Source organism: Catharus ustulatus, chromosome 9, assembly GCF_009819885.2.
Source record: "Catharus ustulatus isolate bCatUst1 chromosome 9, bCatUst1.pri.v2, whole genome shotgun sequence".
Classification (NCBI taxonomy): Eukaryota; Metazoa; Chordata; class Aves; order Passeriformes; family Turdidae; genus Catharus; species Catharus ustulatus.
Window position 1 is genome coordinate 9,599,452 of NC_046229.1, and position 13,636 is coordinate 9,613,087.

General features: G+C 48.8%; 1 protein-coding gene across 1 annotated transcript; it reads left to right on the plus strand.

Annotated features, from left to right (window-relative positions):
• Positions 1–7,319: 7,319 nt before the first annotated feature.
• Positions 7,320–13,196, plus strand: TMEM275 (transmembrane protein 275). Its single transcript, XM_033067931.2, has 2 exons — positions 7,320–8,077; positions 11,803–13,196. Exon 2 carries the CDS (start codon positions 11,893–11,895, stop codon positions 12,439–12,441), a length of 549 nt encoding a protein of 182 aa, XP_032923822.1. The 5' UTR covers positions 7,320–8,077; positions 11,803–11,892; the 3' UTR covers positions 12,442–13,196.
• The last annotated feature ends 440 nt before the right edge of the window (positions 13,197–13,636 follow it).

The following is a 13,636-nucleotide window of genomic DNA, read 5'->3' on the forward strand; positions in this document are numbered from 1 at the left end:
ATGCTCCCATTCCCCCTGTCCTCTTTCAGAGCAATGAATGATCAATTAAAGAGCACATGTGAAAGATGAAGGGGAGCCTTGTGTTCAGAGGAGACTTTCACTCATTCTATACAGTCACAGAAACAGTCTTCAGTGTCTTTCCATCAGTTGGGTGTATTAATTTTTCTTTTCTTCCTTAATCATGTTTGCAGCATCTCAGGCTTTTCAGAAAATGGCTGGTGAGTTCATCCTGTGTCCAAACACGTGGCAGTAGTTTTAGGTTAATCTCTCACTTGCTGGGTGTGAAAAATGGTTGCAGTTCCACCCTGGCTTCATTAGGTCCTGCAGATCTTTCCCCAGCAGTTTTCTTTAGCACCTCCCTCAGTCAAAACAGTGCTGGCCAGGTTTTCTCTCCCAGCCCCAGTTTCTTAGCCTGAGCTGCTGTTGCTTTTTTATTGCACAGTTTGATCTTCAAGATGTTGGATTCATGGATTTCTTCTTTCCAATTTGCTTAAAATGGTGGTGAATAATTCTAGGCACCACTTCTACTCCTCAAGTAATAGATGAACAGTGGCTCTTCACACAGATAGGTCAAATGTCCTTACTCTCTTCTTACAAATGATTAAGTGTGAAAAAGTGTGAAAGCCCTTATTTTCTGCAGACCTTAGAGAGTGCTCAGCTGGTGGCTGCCAATCTCCTTGGCAGTGGGATGGGCTGGGATGCTCACAGCATCTTCACAGTTGTCTCTGACGATGCACAAACTCTGGGAAGCCTCTGCAGCTGTTTCCTCCCCTGCCAAATGTGTGTATCACCATTTCCCTGGGCTCTTTGAGACAGGAATCCCTTACATCCACGTGTTTATGTGGCACTTGGCACATTTGGTCCTTGAGCTGTGTGGAAGGGCTGTTACAAAAGGCACACTGAAGGGTGATGAGGAAGGGCAGTGGGGCTGTGACCACATCTGTGCTGCTGGAAAAGTGCTCCTGTTAAACCAACATCTGCTTTCAGTAGCACTTCATGATTTCTCAGCTCTACACATCTTGCTAAAGTGTATGTCAGATTTATTCAGAATTTCACATTATCCTGGAAGTGATGATAGCTGAGCACCCTGTGTTTAATTCTCGCCTGGTTTGGATCAGTCTGCTGGCTGAGGAGTCAGCAGGGTCTCACTGATGCTCAAGGCAGCTTTTCCCTGCCTGGGGGAGGGAAATAATGCAACTTCAGTGACTTAAAATTAAATAGCACTAACCAGTGTCTCCAGAAAGGTGAGTCTGGCTCCTGTCCTGCCCCATCAGCTGTTCACTCAGCTGTAGCAGGTGAGCAGCACTCCCTTGTATCTGCTGGCACAGCTACAGGCTGGTGGTGCTCATCCAGATCCCTCTGCTCCAAACCCACCTCCTGACATCTCTGAAATGGTGTCACAGGAGACAGGCACATTTCCTAGCTCACTGGTTTGTGGGTCCCATCCCTCTGTAATGTGTGATATGTGGTGTGGGGAAACAGGAGCCTCTGTTGTGTGCCTGTTTTTTAGAAGGAGAGGTGACTGCTCTTTCCAGGAGCCAGAACTTGTTTGACTTGCGGTACCTCACCTCTCTCTTTGGCTACCGTAGATAAAACTCTGCAAGAGTTATGGGGTCACAGTGCTGCTTTCTGATGAGGGTCTGGTGCCAGACCTGCTGAGGTGATCACGTATGAGCTGCCATCGTTTTCACAGCACATGATTATTACGGGATTGCTTTTCCTTCTCTGGATGCCCTTGAAGGCATTAGCTGCACATCCACCACACGCTGCAAATCTCAAACCTGTGGGAAGCAGCTGTTCCCTATGGACCAGGGGTGGTTATGGGGACTTGAGGGGGCTGTGCTTTTCTGCTACAGACAAACACAGGACCTCTGCTCTGTGGTGCCTGAGGCCTAAATCCCTCCTGACAGATGGAAGGACAGGAGAAGCTGCTCACTGTGTCTACTGGTGAGGGCAATGCAGGGACTGAGAGACAGGAAGATTAGGTGCATTAGGAGAGAGGCTTTGTGGCAGAGCTAATGACTTGGAGTCAAGTGCCTTAAACAGATGCTTCCCCAGGCTCTGTGTAAAATAAAACTCATGCAGGCACAATGGTGCTAGGCAGGGTTTGATGTGATGACCTTATAACCACTTCACTGAAGGGTGTGATTAATGACCTGTGCTTTGTCATGGCATAACTTGATATCCCACACCGAGGTGGCAGACATCTGCTGTCTGCCAGAGGGTAAATATTCACAGGACAGCATCCTACAGATCTTTTCACAGCCTGCTGAAGTCACTGCAACCACTTCCATGAAGTTCTGTGGGATCTGGATAAGCACCAGGAGGATCCAAACAGTCTGGTTCTTTATGCACCCAGCAGCTGAGGAGATAAGATACTCACTGAAAAGCTTTTCAGACCTTCACAGAAGGACTTCTAATTCTGATCTTTAATTTTCACTTAATTCTTGCCTTTTTTTCTGCATTGAAGAGTTAAGGACTCACCTTGAGAAGTGTTCTACTGTTACACTGCAGAGCAAGTCATGGGGGCCCAAGAGATTTTTCAAGCCACAAAAGCTTATGAGATCACACCTGTGTCCAAGCTGTTTGGTGTTCTGAAGGGACATGGACTCTATCACCCTGACATTGCTTTTCTGCCCGTATTTCCAGGTCCTAACACCCTTGTAGGCTGAGGGCTGCCTTGTAAAGCCTCAGCCCTTGGGTGAAGACTGCTGGATGACAAACAAAAACATCAGAGCCCTAAGCAGAGACAGACTGATCAAGGACATGTCTCCTCTTCAGACAGAAACACCATCTGTTCGTCATGTTGAGTCTGACATCCCTCGAAGCGACATTTTCCAGGAATCCAAACTGAGAGTAGTGTGATTTGTGCTGCTGGTAATTAGTATCTCTTGTGGTCTGGCATGCTGCAAGTTGACCATCAGGTGGATACAGCAGGCACAAATTCAGTTTCTTTTTGTTGGCTCACAAAGCAGCAGCAGATCTGTTCCAAAGGGGGTTTGGTCTCCACGTCAGGGACAAACTGAATGTGGAAAGTGATAATCTCTCATTTCACTCACAATATCTTAGCCTGCTTCTGCTGGGAAATTGATTCTGTTGGTCTAAATCACCATGGGGCTGCTTTTCCCCACAGGGATGAGAGAAATGAACATATTTATATTTGCATCTGAGGCACCTGAGAGCACATTTGCACTCAGGCTCTGGCATTGTCCATGGCTCAAAGGGGTACCAGAGTGCCTGGATGGACAGGAAAACTCTGTGGGCAGGACAATGGATCCCTGGGTGGATTTGGTTCCCAAATCCAAGGTGGATGATGGACTCATATGATCCATCCTCCACAGTCAGAAAGTGGCACAGCTGGCTGACCTTTCCCTGTGAGTTGGGCTCAGCCCCAAGAATGGTTATGGCTTTCTCTCAGATTCCATCAACTCTGTTTTTCTTCATTATCAAAATTCCAGTGCTGGTTTGTGATGCACCTGAACCCCATCTTCAGGAATGTCTTCAAAGTCACCTAAAGCATAATCCCAATAGCAGACATCAATCCTCTTGGAAGGACAGTTCTTTGCTCAAGTGATGCCTCAGGTTTGGGGCCTGACTCTGTTCCCATGGACCTCAGTGGTTCTTGTGGTGATCCCCAAATGCAGAGCAGATGTATTGGTGTGTTCTTCCCAGAGAAGAAGGGAAAAATAAGGAAAACTATTATACTGTGTAATATGTAACATCCAATGTATAACCTCTAAGATGTGAAGCACTCTCTGATTTCAGTTTATGAGGAACAAACAGTCCTTCAACCAGAATCTCTACTAGCCCTTCTTTTAAAGAAGATGTAATGCTGAAGTGCCTGATGAACAGCATTTGAAATGGTGAAGTAGAGCTGTTGATGGGCACAGTGTGTGGTTTTGTCTCTTCCAGATGAACTGCACTAGGGTGTGATCTGGCTGGCAGAGAGAGCCACGAGTGACAGAGGAGGATGAATTGGGTGTTTGCCTCCTGGCTGAATAAAACCACCTAACTTCAGGCCTTCTCTTCCAGTGATGCTGCTTGCTAATTAGACTGTCACTGGGAACCTTTGAGAACTAAACAGGATAGACCCAATCCTCCCTGCAGGGTAATTAAAAATATTTGCCCCTGGCTGATAACTGACCCACTGATTTCCTCCAGTTTGAGAAAGTTGTATAAAAAATTACTGAGCTGTTTGTGTAACAGGACAGCCACTTGCACAGATGTTTCCTGTCCACTAACCCTTCAGTGCTGTGAGAAGATGTCATAGGAAGGACAAACTTGTTTGAAATTCTGGAAGCCTGTTTAGTTCATTTGTTTGTTTGTTTGTTTGTGTGATGGGGAATAAACTGTCTCCAGATTATTTAAAAACCCTTAACAAACCCGAGTTGTTCTGGCAGACCAGCAGACCAGAGGGTAGAGGCAAAGCTTTAGTGATGCTGGGTGTCAGGCTGGTGGCACTTACTGTTCTGCCTCACCAGCTGTCAGTATCACAGTTAGGAGGACAGGGGCAAACCTAGAGCAAGCTCTCCTCCCCAGGTCATTCCCAGAGATAACATGGTGTGCCTGGAGCTGCAGCTGGTCTGTTGTGTTGGACAGGTCCAGCTGTGTCTGTGTTCTGGGTCTGAGCACATTAATACTGGTGGTGTCCACAGTAGAGTCCTGTGGTTTTAATTACGCAATGTACAAGGAGGTGTGTCCCTCATGGGTTTAAATCTTCTGCATAGTAATTTCACAGCTGCCTCTAGGAATGACAAATACTATTTTTTTGCCTCCTTTTTGATGCTAAAGACACATAAACATTGCAGAAATTTGCCTTAGCCTTCTGAATTTCCAGAGGCAGCACAGAGCCGTGGATCTGTGAGGATCCTGACGTAGTGCAAACTTTCACACAGACATGGTGGCATTTAGAGTTGGTTTGGAGCAACAGCAGGTTCAGCCTGGCATTTCCTTCCCTTAAGAGGCAATTAAACGGTAAACTCACAGAGAGGTGCCAGGTCTGGAGACCTCATGGAAATCTGCAGGGGGAGGTTTCTGCAGTGACCTTTGTCTAATGATCTAATTAAGGGCCATAAACTCCCCAGCACTCTGTCTGTGACGGGCATGGTTCAGCAGGCAGCAGCACGGGCTGCGAGTTTGCTGTGCTGTGCAGAGGGATCAGCACAGCACTGCTGCCCTGTGCTGCTCTCACAATGCTGCTCCTGTGCTTTCCCAAGAGTATCAGTCCCAACCTCTGTGAAACCTCTATGGAACATCCTCACCCTTCCCACCTTTTTCAGTCATTCTCACGTGGAGGAAAACCCCTCTCTGAGCAGTGTGATGTCTAAGGGCTTCATGTTGTGTCACTCACCACGCTGACCTGCTTCAGGGCAGGATGTGGTGGCACTAAAGCCCAGCCTTGGTGGGTGAAAGAGTGCCTGAGACAGATTTCTTAGGGCTGAAACCAGAGTCAGGAACTGGCGGTGGGAAAAGACGAGCAGGCAATGTTTCCTCGCATTCAGAAATTTCTGACTTCAGCTAATTTCTGAATTCAGCAGAAGCTGGGAACAAACAGCTACTCCCAGAGGAATATTATTTCTAGTCAGCAGAGGTTTGGGATCTTTCCTCTAAAGAAGGCAGGGCTTCTGAGTTCCTGGCAAGTTTGAAGCTAGAAACCATCAGTCTGGCAGAAACCCCTTGGCAAATCATGAATGCTCATGAGCTATCAAAGCTCTGCAAGGAAATGAATCTGCTCTGATTTATACCAGTGGGAAATCTAGCCTTTAATTTTAGTTCTTGAATTAGCAGTTGTTTTAATCACATGAATGCAGTCTGCCAGTTGTCAGGGCCGCATATGCGAAACACAGAATTACTGCTTCAGTGGAGCCCGAAATGTGTAACATTTCAGTGTAGCCTTTTTGGGGGGGTTTGTGGACCATTAAGAAGCAAGTGTGATGGAGAGTCGTGCAACAGCCAAAGGGAAGCAGGAACAGCCTTCTTCATCACTGCTTTGGGCAATTAGGGAACAACTGACAGGTCATTCGGTATTAATTGGCCCCCTTGGAGCCTGAGCTTTATGAATGCTATCACACAGTGAGAGCAGTGGGCTCGAATCCATGACCCTGACGGTGTCTTTCCCTCTGACAGCCACTATTCCTACATAAACGTGGCTGATTGGGCTGCTCCTGCTGGGCTCTGGGGTGTCACACCAGGAATGAGCACAGCCACTCTGTTTTTCTACCCAGCAACAGTCAGCAAACACTGAACTGCCACACGTGGAACTGTCTCTCTCAGAGGTGCCAGGGGGCGATTTTCTTCACGAGATTTCCCATTGTACACTCTCTCATCACTTTTCTGGTAGGGTTGAGCACACTGAGCCATTCTGAACTTCATGTTACAGGTCCAGGGAATCCCTAGAGGAGACACTGCATCTCTGGAAAGGTCTGAAATGAGATTTCCCTGTTATTTCTTTCTGTAAGCCCAGGCAGTCAACACATCTGATCAGTGCTGCTTTTCTGATACCCTCCTGCCCTCTTGCTCAAGCCATGCCATGAGCTGTTTGCATTATTCAAACTAAGGAGAAACCAGAGTTGGCTTCCTCAGCAGAGACTGAACTCCTTTCTGCAAGGTTTGTTTTTGCCCAAATTTCTAGGATGACCTGTAAGGTGAAATTCAATATGGTGCAGTAGAGGATGCTGCTGTATTAAGAATTCTCAGGCTGAAGTGGTGCTGGAGAACAGAGAGAAGTGTTCATTCCTCCTCAGTGATTTCTCTTTTTGACCTTTGTTTTTTACTGCCTCTGTTACCTTTCTCCCCTCTCTCTCTCATGAAAGCAACAATCTGAAAGAGAAGGGAGCATGATTGATGCTCAGTGAGCTCCAGCCTGGTTCATAGTGGATTCTTCAGCAATAAATTGGAGAAGAGCCTGTGCTGTCACTGGCAGCAGCCAGGCTGGTTACAGCAGTGTGGGCATGGGGAGCAGACGAGGACAGCTGAGTGTCAGCGCATCTTAAGCTCTGGGAGAATTATCTACACTCCATCCAGTGCACAGCTCGCAGTTTGCCATGTTCCCTGTGCTCACCAGCTCTGCAAACAGAGACTGGCCTCTTAATATGGGAGTTAAGATTTGGCTGTGCTTGCAACAGGGTCTAGAACGAGGTGTGGTTTTAAACCAACTACCTGTACGTGCACCATAGATCTGATTGCTCGTTTGAAACATTAGTTTTACATCTGGGGACGGTTTTAAAATAATTTTTAGCACCTCCCCACACTCTGGACGTTGCCCCTCTGGAGGTCCTGTCTCAGCACCTCAAAGACTCCCCGCACATCCCTCCAGCATCCCCCACCATCCAAAGGCACCGCTCACCGGTTGGGTTCGGTTTTTTAAAATTTTATTTTATTCCTTACGTGCGTTTCAAACCTTTGAGAGATCCGTGCCTCGCTGCAGCACCGGAGAGCCTCCCATTCCTTGGCATTTGGCATCGGTGTCTCCCCCCGTGCCCCGCGGCCGCCGCGCTCCGCTCTGCGCCCCGGAGCGCGGCCGGGCTGGCCGGAGATGCGCTCCCGGCTCTTTGCTCTCCCCGGGGGAAAAAGGGGCTGTTCTGCTCCGGGCACCTCTGTCAACTGAAGGGGGCGGGAGCTGCAGCCTTGAAGTAGAAAAGGAAGAAGGAAAAGCAGCGGGGAGAGGGTGAGCGGTGCCGGACAGCGGTGGGCGGTGGGCTGAGCCTCCCGGGCACCGTGGGCTCGGAGAGGAGGAGGAGGAGGAGAGGATGCGGCGGGGCAGGGATGCTGCGGCTGAGCACACATCTGCCTGAGGACAGCAACATCGTCCTCCGAGGGGAAGGAGGAAAGCGGGGGGAAGCTCGCACAAAGCCCTGCCAAGGACTGCCCGCCTGACACCCCAGCAAAGTTTCCTGAGCTCGGCGACAGGAGGGGAGGAGGGATGTGAGATCCTTGTGCCCGCAGCGCACGGCTGGGCTTCCAGCCCCGGTTCTGCTGGGACCAGCCATGGTTTTGTCAGCCCCGACCGAAGGGTGAAGGTGAGATCCGGGGCAGCCGCTCTCTCCATCGCCTTCCCTGGCTCCACGCTTCAGCCCAGGTAAGTATCCTCCCCTTCCACCACCGAGGCTCTCTCTGGCCCTGCCAGAGTTTCCCAGCAGTTTTCCAGCAAAAAAAAAGTCTTGTGCTTCTCGTGGTAGCTAAATGTTGCGTGCCTGTGTGTTTGTGAGCCTGCCTGTGTGTGGGGTGGTTGTAGCTGTCTGACTGCAATTTCAGTTTGCTGATCACTGTCATTATTTTTCTGTGCCATCACACCTCTGGAAAGGAGACTCATCTGTGGTCTGTCAAATATTTTCATTGTGCTGCTGCACTGAGACGGTGTGGAAGGATGACAGCTCAATTTCTCACCAACACAACTAAGAGGGAAGCGTGCTCTGCTGTGCGTGCTGCTGGTGCTGCTGCTGTGGCTTTAAACGATGCTCCTAAAATGCTGGCTGAATATGTCAGAATGCCCTTCGAGCTCTAGGAACTCCCAGAGGTATGGGTGAAAGTCTGACCCCTGGGAGTACAGTGGGGGTGGCCATTCCCCTGGAAGGAATCATTGTAGCCTCTGGATTTCCATCATGCCAGCTTGAGTGTGCAGCTTTTATTTTTGCATAGCATTGCTTGCAGTAGTGCATTTCAAGATGAAATCTTGTTTGGAGAAAAAACCTGCACTCTAACTGATAAGAAAAGAACCTGTTTGAAACAAAGAGCCCAAAGAGAACTTTTCCCACTCCTGATGAAACAGAAGTTGATAATTTTGAACAGAATAATTTGGCTGAAAAGTTGGTAAATTTTTAAGACATTGTTTTCACTGTAGTGAAAGGTAAAGACTGCCAGACATCCTCAGGCAGGTCAGCAATGGGAGCTGACCCACATCAGCCCATCCTTGTGGCTAAGAAGGGGATGGAGGAGCCCCAGCCTGTGCTTTAGGAGACGGCAGAAGAGTAAAGATGCTTCTGTTGGACATGACAATCAGAACGAACATGGACCTTATGTTGTCATGGGGCCTTCGTAGGTAGAGGATAGCATAAGGCATTCTGTGGTTTTGGTTTCTTTTTTGCTTTAACCTCCACTGCTTTTTTAGCTTTCTCATCCCCATGTCATCTGGTTGTCTAACAGGAATCTCTTGTGTATAATCCTTGATGTTTCATGTGGAGATCAAGACAAAAGCAACCTCCGATCCACTTTCTAAGTGTTCCCAGTCCAAACATTTCTACATGCTGTTAGTTAGTTACCCTGAGGTGTGTGTGCAGATCATGTTCTAGCCCTGCAATCATGCTTGACTTCCAAGATCTTCTGCCCCCAAGCTGATGGGAGAGGTTCTGGGCAGGAATCTCCAGTGAGTCCATTGCTTTCTGCTGGGAAAGGACCATGGCCCCATGTAGGTGCTCCAAGCAAAGAGGATTGGAAAGAAGTTTTGCCTTGGGCATAGCATGGCCAGAACACTTCTGGTGCAGCTGCAGAGAGGGTCTGACAAGCTTAAGCCCCTGTGCTCAGGGATCTGTAATGATGAGGAAAATTTGCCAGGCACAGATAAAGAGCTATGAGGGACCATTCTGGGTACATCACTGCAGCCTCCAAAGCAGCCAGAAACCAGCAGGGTCTCTTTGGAGTGGCTACAGGTGCCCACTGACAGATGGGATTGCTGACAGGTTACCTCTTGAAAATCTCAGTGGCAATGCCTTGCCTAAGAGCAGGAGCAGCTGGAATGTTTAGTGTCCTGATGGAGCCCAGCTGCCTGGCTCTTCCTGGAGGGAGAATCCTTCAGACTGGAAGCAGGTGAATGCTGAGAAGCCAGGAGGAAGAAAGCTGATTGAGTGAATCTGTGATGGTTTTTAACCAAGTGAAGCCACACAGTTCCCTGGGAGCATTTTGCAAGAAGAGGATGTGGGGCAAACCAAGGGGAAGAGCCACCCTGGCTGCATCCTCTTTGTGGTAAAGGTTGGACCAGCATCTGCAGAGCTGGTCTGCAAACAGTGGAGCATGTGTGTCTTTAGCCAGCAGCTATCTTGCTGCTGGTCCAGGGCTGGTGAAGGAGGCAGAATCAGGGCTCCAGCTCCCATCAGCATCCCAGGGTTCACAGGGAGAACAAAAGGACACTGCTAGGGAAACATGCACATGTGTTAGCCTGGCTGATGGGGAAAATGCCCTTTCTCTCTCACACACTCTCAGTATCCTGAAAGATCTTTGCCTGCTGAGAGACCCCTCCCCAGTCAGGCATCCCCAGATGAGGAAGGATTTAATCCTTGATGCATCTCCCCCTGTCAGCTCCAGCTGATGTCTCACTGAATAAGAACTCTGCTGAAAGTTGACTGCTGCACACATTCAGGTCCAAACAAAAGCCCAAGCCAAGGAAATGAGATATGACACCCAACAGAGCAGCAGAGAGCTTTGCCTCAGCTGGAGGTGCCAGAAAATTTTATAACCTAGAAAACATGTTGAAAATGCCCGGCTGATCCCACTGGCGTGTTTCAGTGTGATGGGTGATGGATTATTATTTGTTGATTTTATTTTTTTTTTTTTATTTTTAATTTAGTGGCTGCAGAGTGCTAATAGCACAACAGAGATTCTTGGCTCTTGCCATAGAAACTGAGTGGTATCAGTTTTTCACTGGCAACACTCTTGAAAGGGATTTGACAGGAGAGGAGGAAAGAAGCTAGGGAGCTAGGCAGGGGAGGAAGGAAGAGCAGACTGCTATTGTTTGCAATCAGGCTGGGAAGAGAAATTCTCTCCTGCCTGTAAAATCAAAGACATCACCAGCAAACTGTTGACAAATTGGCTTCTGGCAATTTGACTTCCCAGCAAGTACAGCAAACACAAAGCCAGCTCTCATCACATCCAATAATCTCCTCCATGGAGAAGCTGCTCCTGTCAGCCAGTGTTGCTGCCTTGGGTCCTAGACAGATCTCCACACAGGCTCTTTTTCAACTTCACTACCTCGGTTTCCAAGAGCCTCCATCCTGGAGCTGATACTGCTCGTGGTCAAACCTTGTAGAAGTTTGGTTTGATGGTTGCCAAGGCAAACAAGATTCCCAGTTCCCTTCTGTGGGGTCTTCTGTGATCAAAGACGGTGAGATGCATGGTAGAAAGCACAGTCTAGCTGACAAAACACCCACATTTACTCCATTTTATTGAGGACTTGTGTGACTGAAGGTGCCATTCAGTGTCTGTGGATGGGGTTTGTATCACTGAGCATCCAAGTGTTACCTGTTTGAGTGATCTCCAGGTCAGATTGCCTCTGCAGTCAGCTCAGCCTCCCAGTATAGACACCTTTTGGGGATATTCTGGGTCATCTTTTATTGCCCACTGGCTGGAAAGGCAATCTGGATGACTCATTTCAATTATTGGAAAACTGAGACATGGAGCAAAGTGTCCCCCTTTCTGTCACAATTGTGGAACCATTACCCATTTAAAAATATATTGACCTCGTACTGCAGAGAGGGGTGTTCAGGGCAGTGCTGGATTCTGCTGGTTTGGGCAGGTGTTGAGTGGGTGGTGACAAGCACTGTGAGACCAGCACACCCTCTGGCCACTGCACACTCGGATTCACCTGGACATCATCCACATGGATAGCAAAGGACATGGAGCACAGTGGGCTCCAGCCTGAGGGTGACCACATGTGGCCACCACAGTCAGGGAGAGCTCAGCCTTGAAAGCACACTTGGATTTGTGCTTAGCTGCTGGCACCAGCAAACCTGGAGAAGATGCTGGTCACCAGGAATAGTGGGGAAAAGTGTTTTGGTTCATTGTTCTAACAGCTGCTTCTTCATTCCTCTCCAGGATTTCAAGGCAACAGGAGACTGGAAACAGCCTTCTCACCACAACATTCACCCTGTGAGGACTGAGGTGACCTCCAAGACCCTTCCCAGCATGTTCAGTGAAAAGAGCAGCGCCTCTTTGTCCCAAAAACCCACCCAGAAAAAGACCCGACCGCAGGGCCTCCCATCCCCTGCTCTCTGCTGTGCCTGTGGGCTCTGCATCATGCTAGCAGGGATCAACATCACCTTGGTGGGAGCATTTGCCTTTGGGACCTTCCTCCCCGTCAACAACCCCCCCATCATCATCGGGCCCATCCTGTTGGTGGTGGCCTTCACCTTCTTCGGTGCCTGCTGCATCTGCAGCCGGCGGCCGCCAGCGCACGGGGCCCGGAAATCCAAACCCGGCTCTAACATCGGCCTCATCAAACCTGGCAACACGGCCTTTGAGATCGAAACCAGCGAGCACACGGTGCAGGACACCACTGCCGTCCAGCTGAGCCCCACCAATTCCCCCATCTCCTCCAAAAAGTCCACGCCGGTTCACGAGAACGCCAAGGCCTGCAAACTCTTCACCATGGAAGGCAACGGGCCGGTGGCCAAATACAGCACAGGAGGAGAGGCCATACAGCTCAACCTGCCCAGGGACCTGGCCACATCCTAAAGCTGGGCACAGCTTGGTCAGCAGCCAGCCAAACGCTGCGGTGGGTGGGCTGGAAGTGTTCCATCAGTCAGAGGTGTGGGGAAGGCGCTTGTGAGAAGCCAGCAGGTCTCTCTGAACCACTTTAAGGGAGATGGATGCAACAGCAGGAAAAAAAAAAATCCAGATTTTTTGCTGAAACATGCCCATTATACAGTTTTAAAAAGAAAACTGATAATGATGCTGCTGTGAAAAAATGATTTCAGTTCCTGGAAATATGTGGCGGTTTTGAGGGAGGAGATAGGAAGAGGGGAATGAATTAATTTGTCTGATATAATGTGGCAATATGACAGTTGGAAGGAGAGGCTACATGGGACTGACAAATGACAGCTTTTTCTTCTCAGAAGTGAAGCAATTCTTGGACATAAAAGAAGCAGGAATGCAGTAAATTACAGCTTGCTGCCACTCAGTCACAAGAAGATTTCAGCATTTTTAGTGCCAGACTTCTTGGCAGTGGGGACAAAGCTATGTCTTTGCTACTGAAAAAGCAGTATGAAACCATTTCCTCTCTGTTGAAAATTTTTGCCCCATCTTGCCCTCATTTGGATGATTTTACTGCCCATTCTAAGAGAAGGAACCACAAGGATCACAATTAGCACTGGGATTTTCCTCTCAAGTTAATGAGTTTGAGCTGCAGCTGTGCTACTCCTCAGAGTATATTTCTTGGAAGATCAGTCAGGCAGAATCCTTGGTGATAAGCTCCTGGGGTAACCAGAGACTAACAGGAGCCTGCAAATTAAATTCTTGGGCTGTGATTATGTATTGAGTATTGTAGGCAACATTCTTCCCATATTTTTGTGGAAGGCTGGCCTGGGACACGCCTCGGGGCAGGGGGTAGATAACTGTATGGGCTTCAGAATATGTGCTGGAAGATGGTGACTGTGAGATCCACTGCCCAGGAGTGGATCCTTGCTGCAGGAAATGCTGCTCAGTGTGCTCAGGGGCTTGCAAAGCAGTGGGATGAGTTTGCAGAAGAGAATTTACCAAGCAAAGACACCCCTTCTGCCTCAGAAAGACCCTAATCTGACGGAATAATGCTGCAAAGGATCTGTGCTCTTCTCTGGGTGACTCTGGCTGGGAACACGGTGCTGTGCTGATGGGCTCTGCTCTGACTCCTGCTCACGTGTGGGGAAGGACAGCACTGCTAGGCAGGACTTGT

Coding starts and splice junctions, on each gene's coding strand:
- TMEM275 (XM_033067931.2), top strand. CDS start 11,893: ATGTTCAGTGAAAAGAGCAGCGCCTCTTTGTCCCAAAAACCCACCCAG.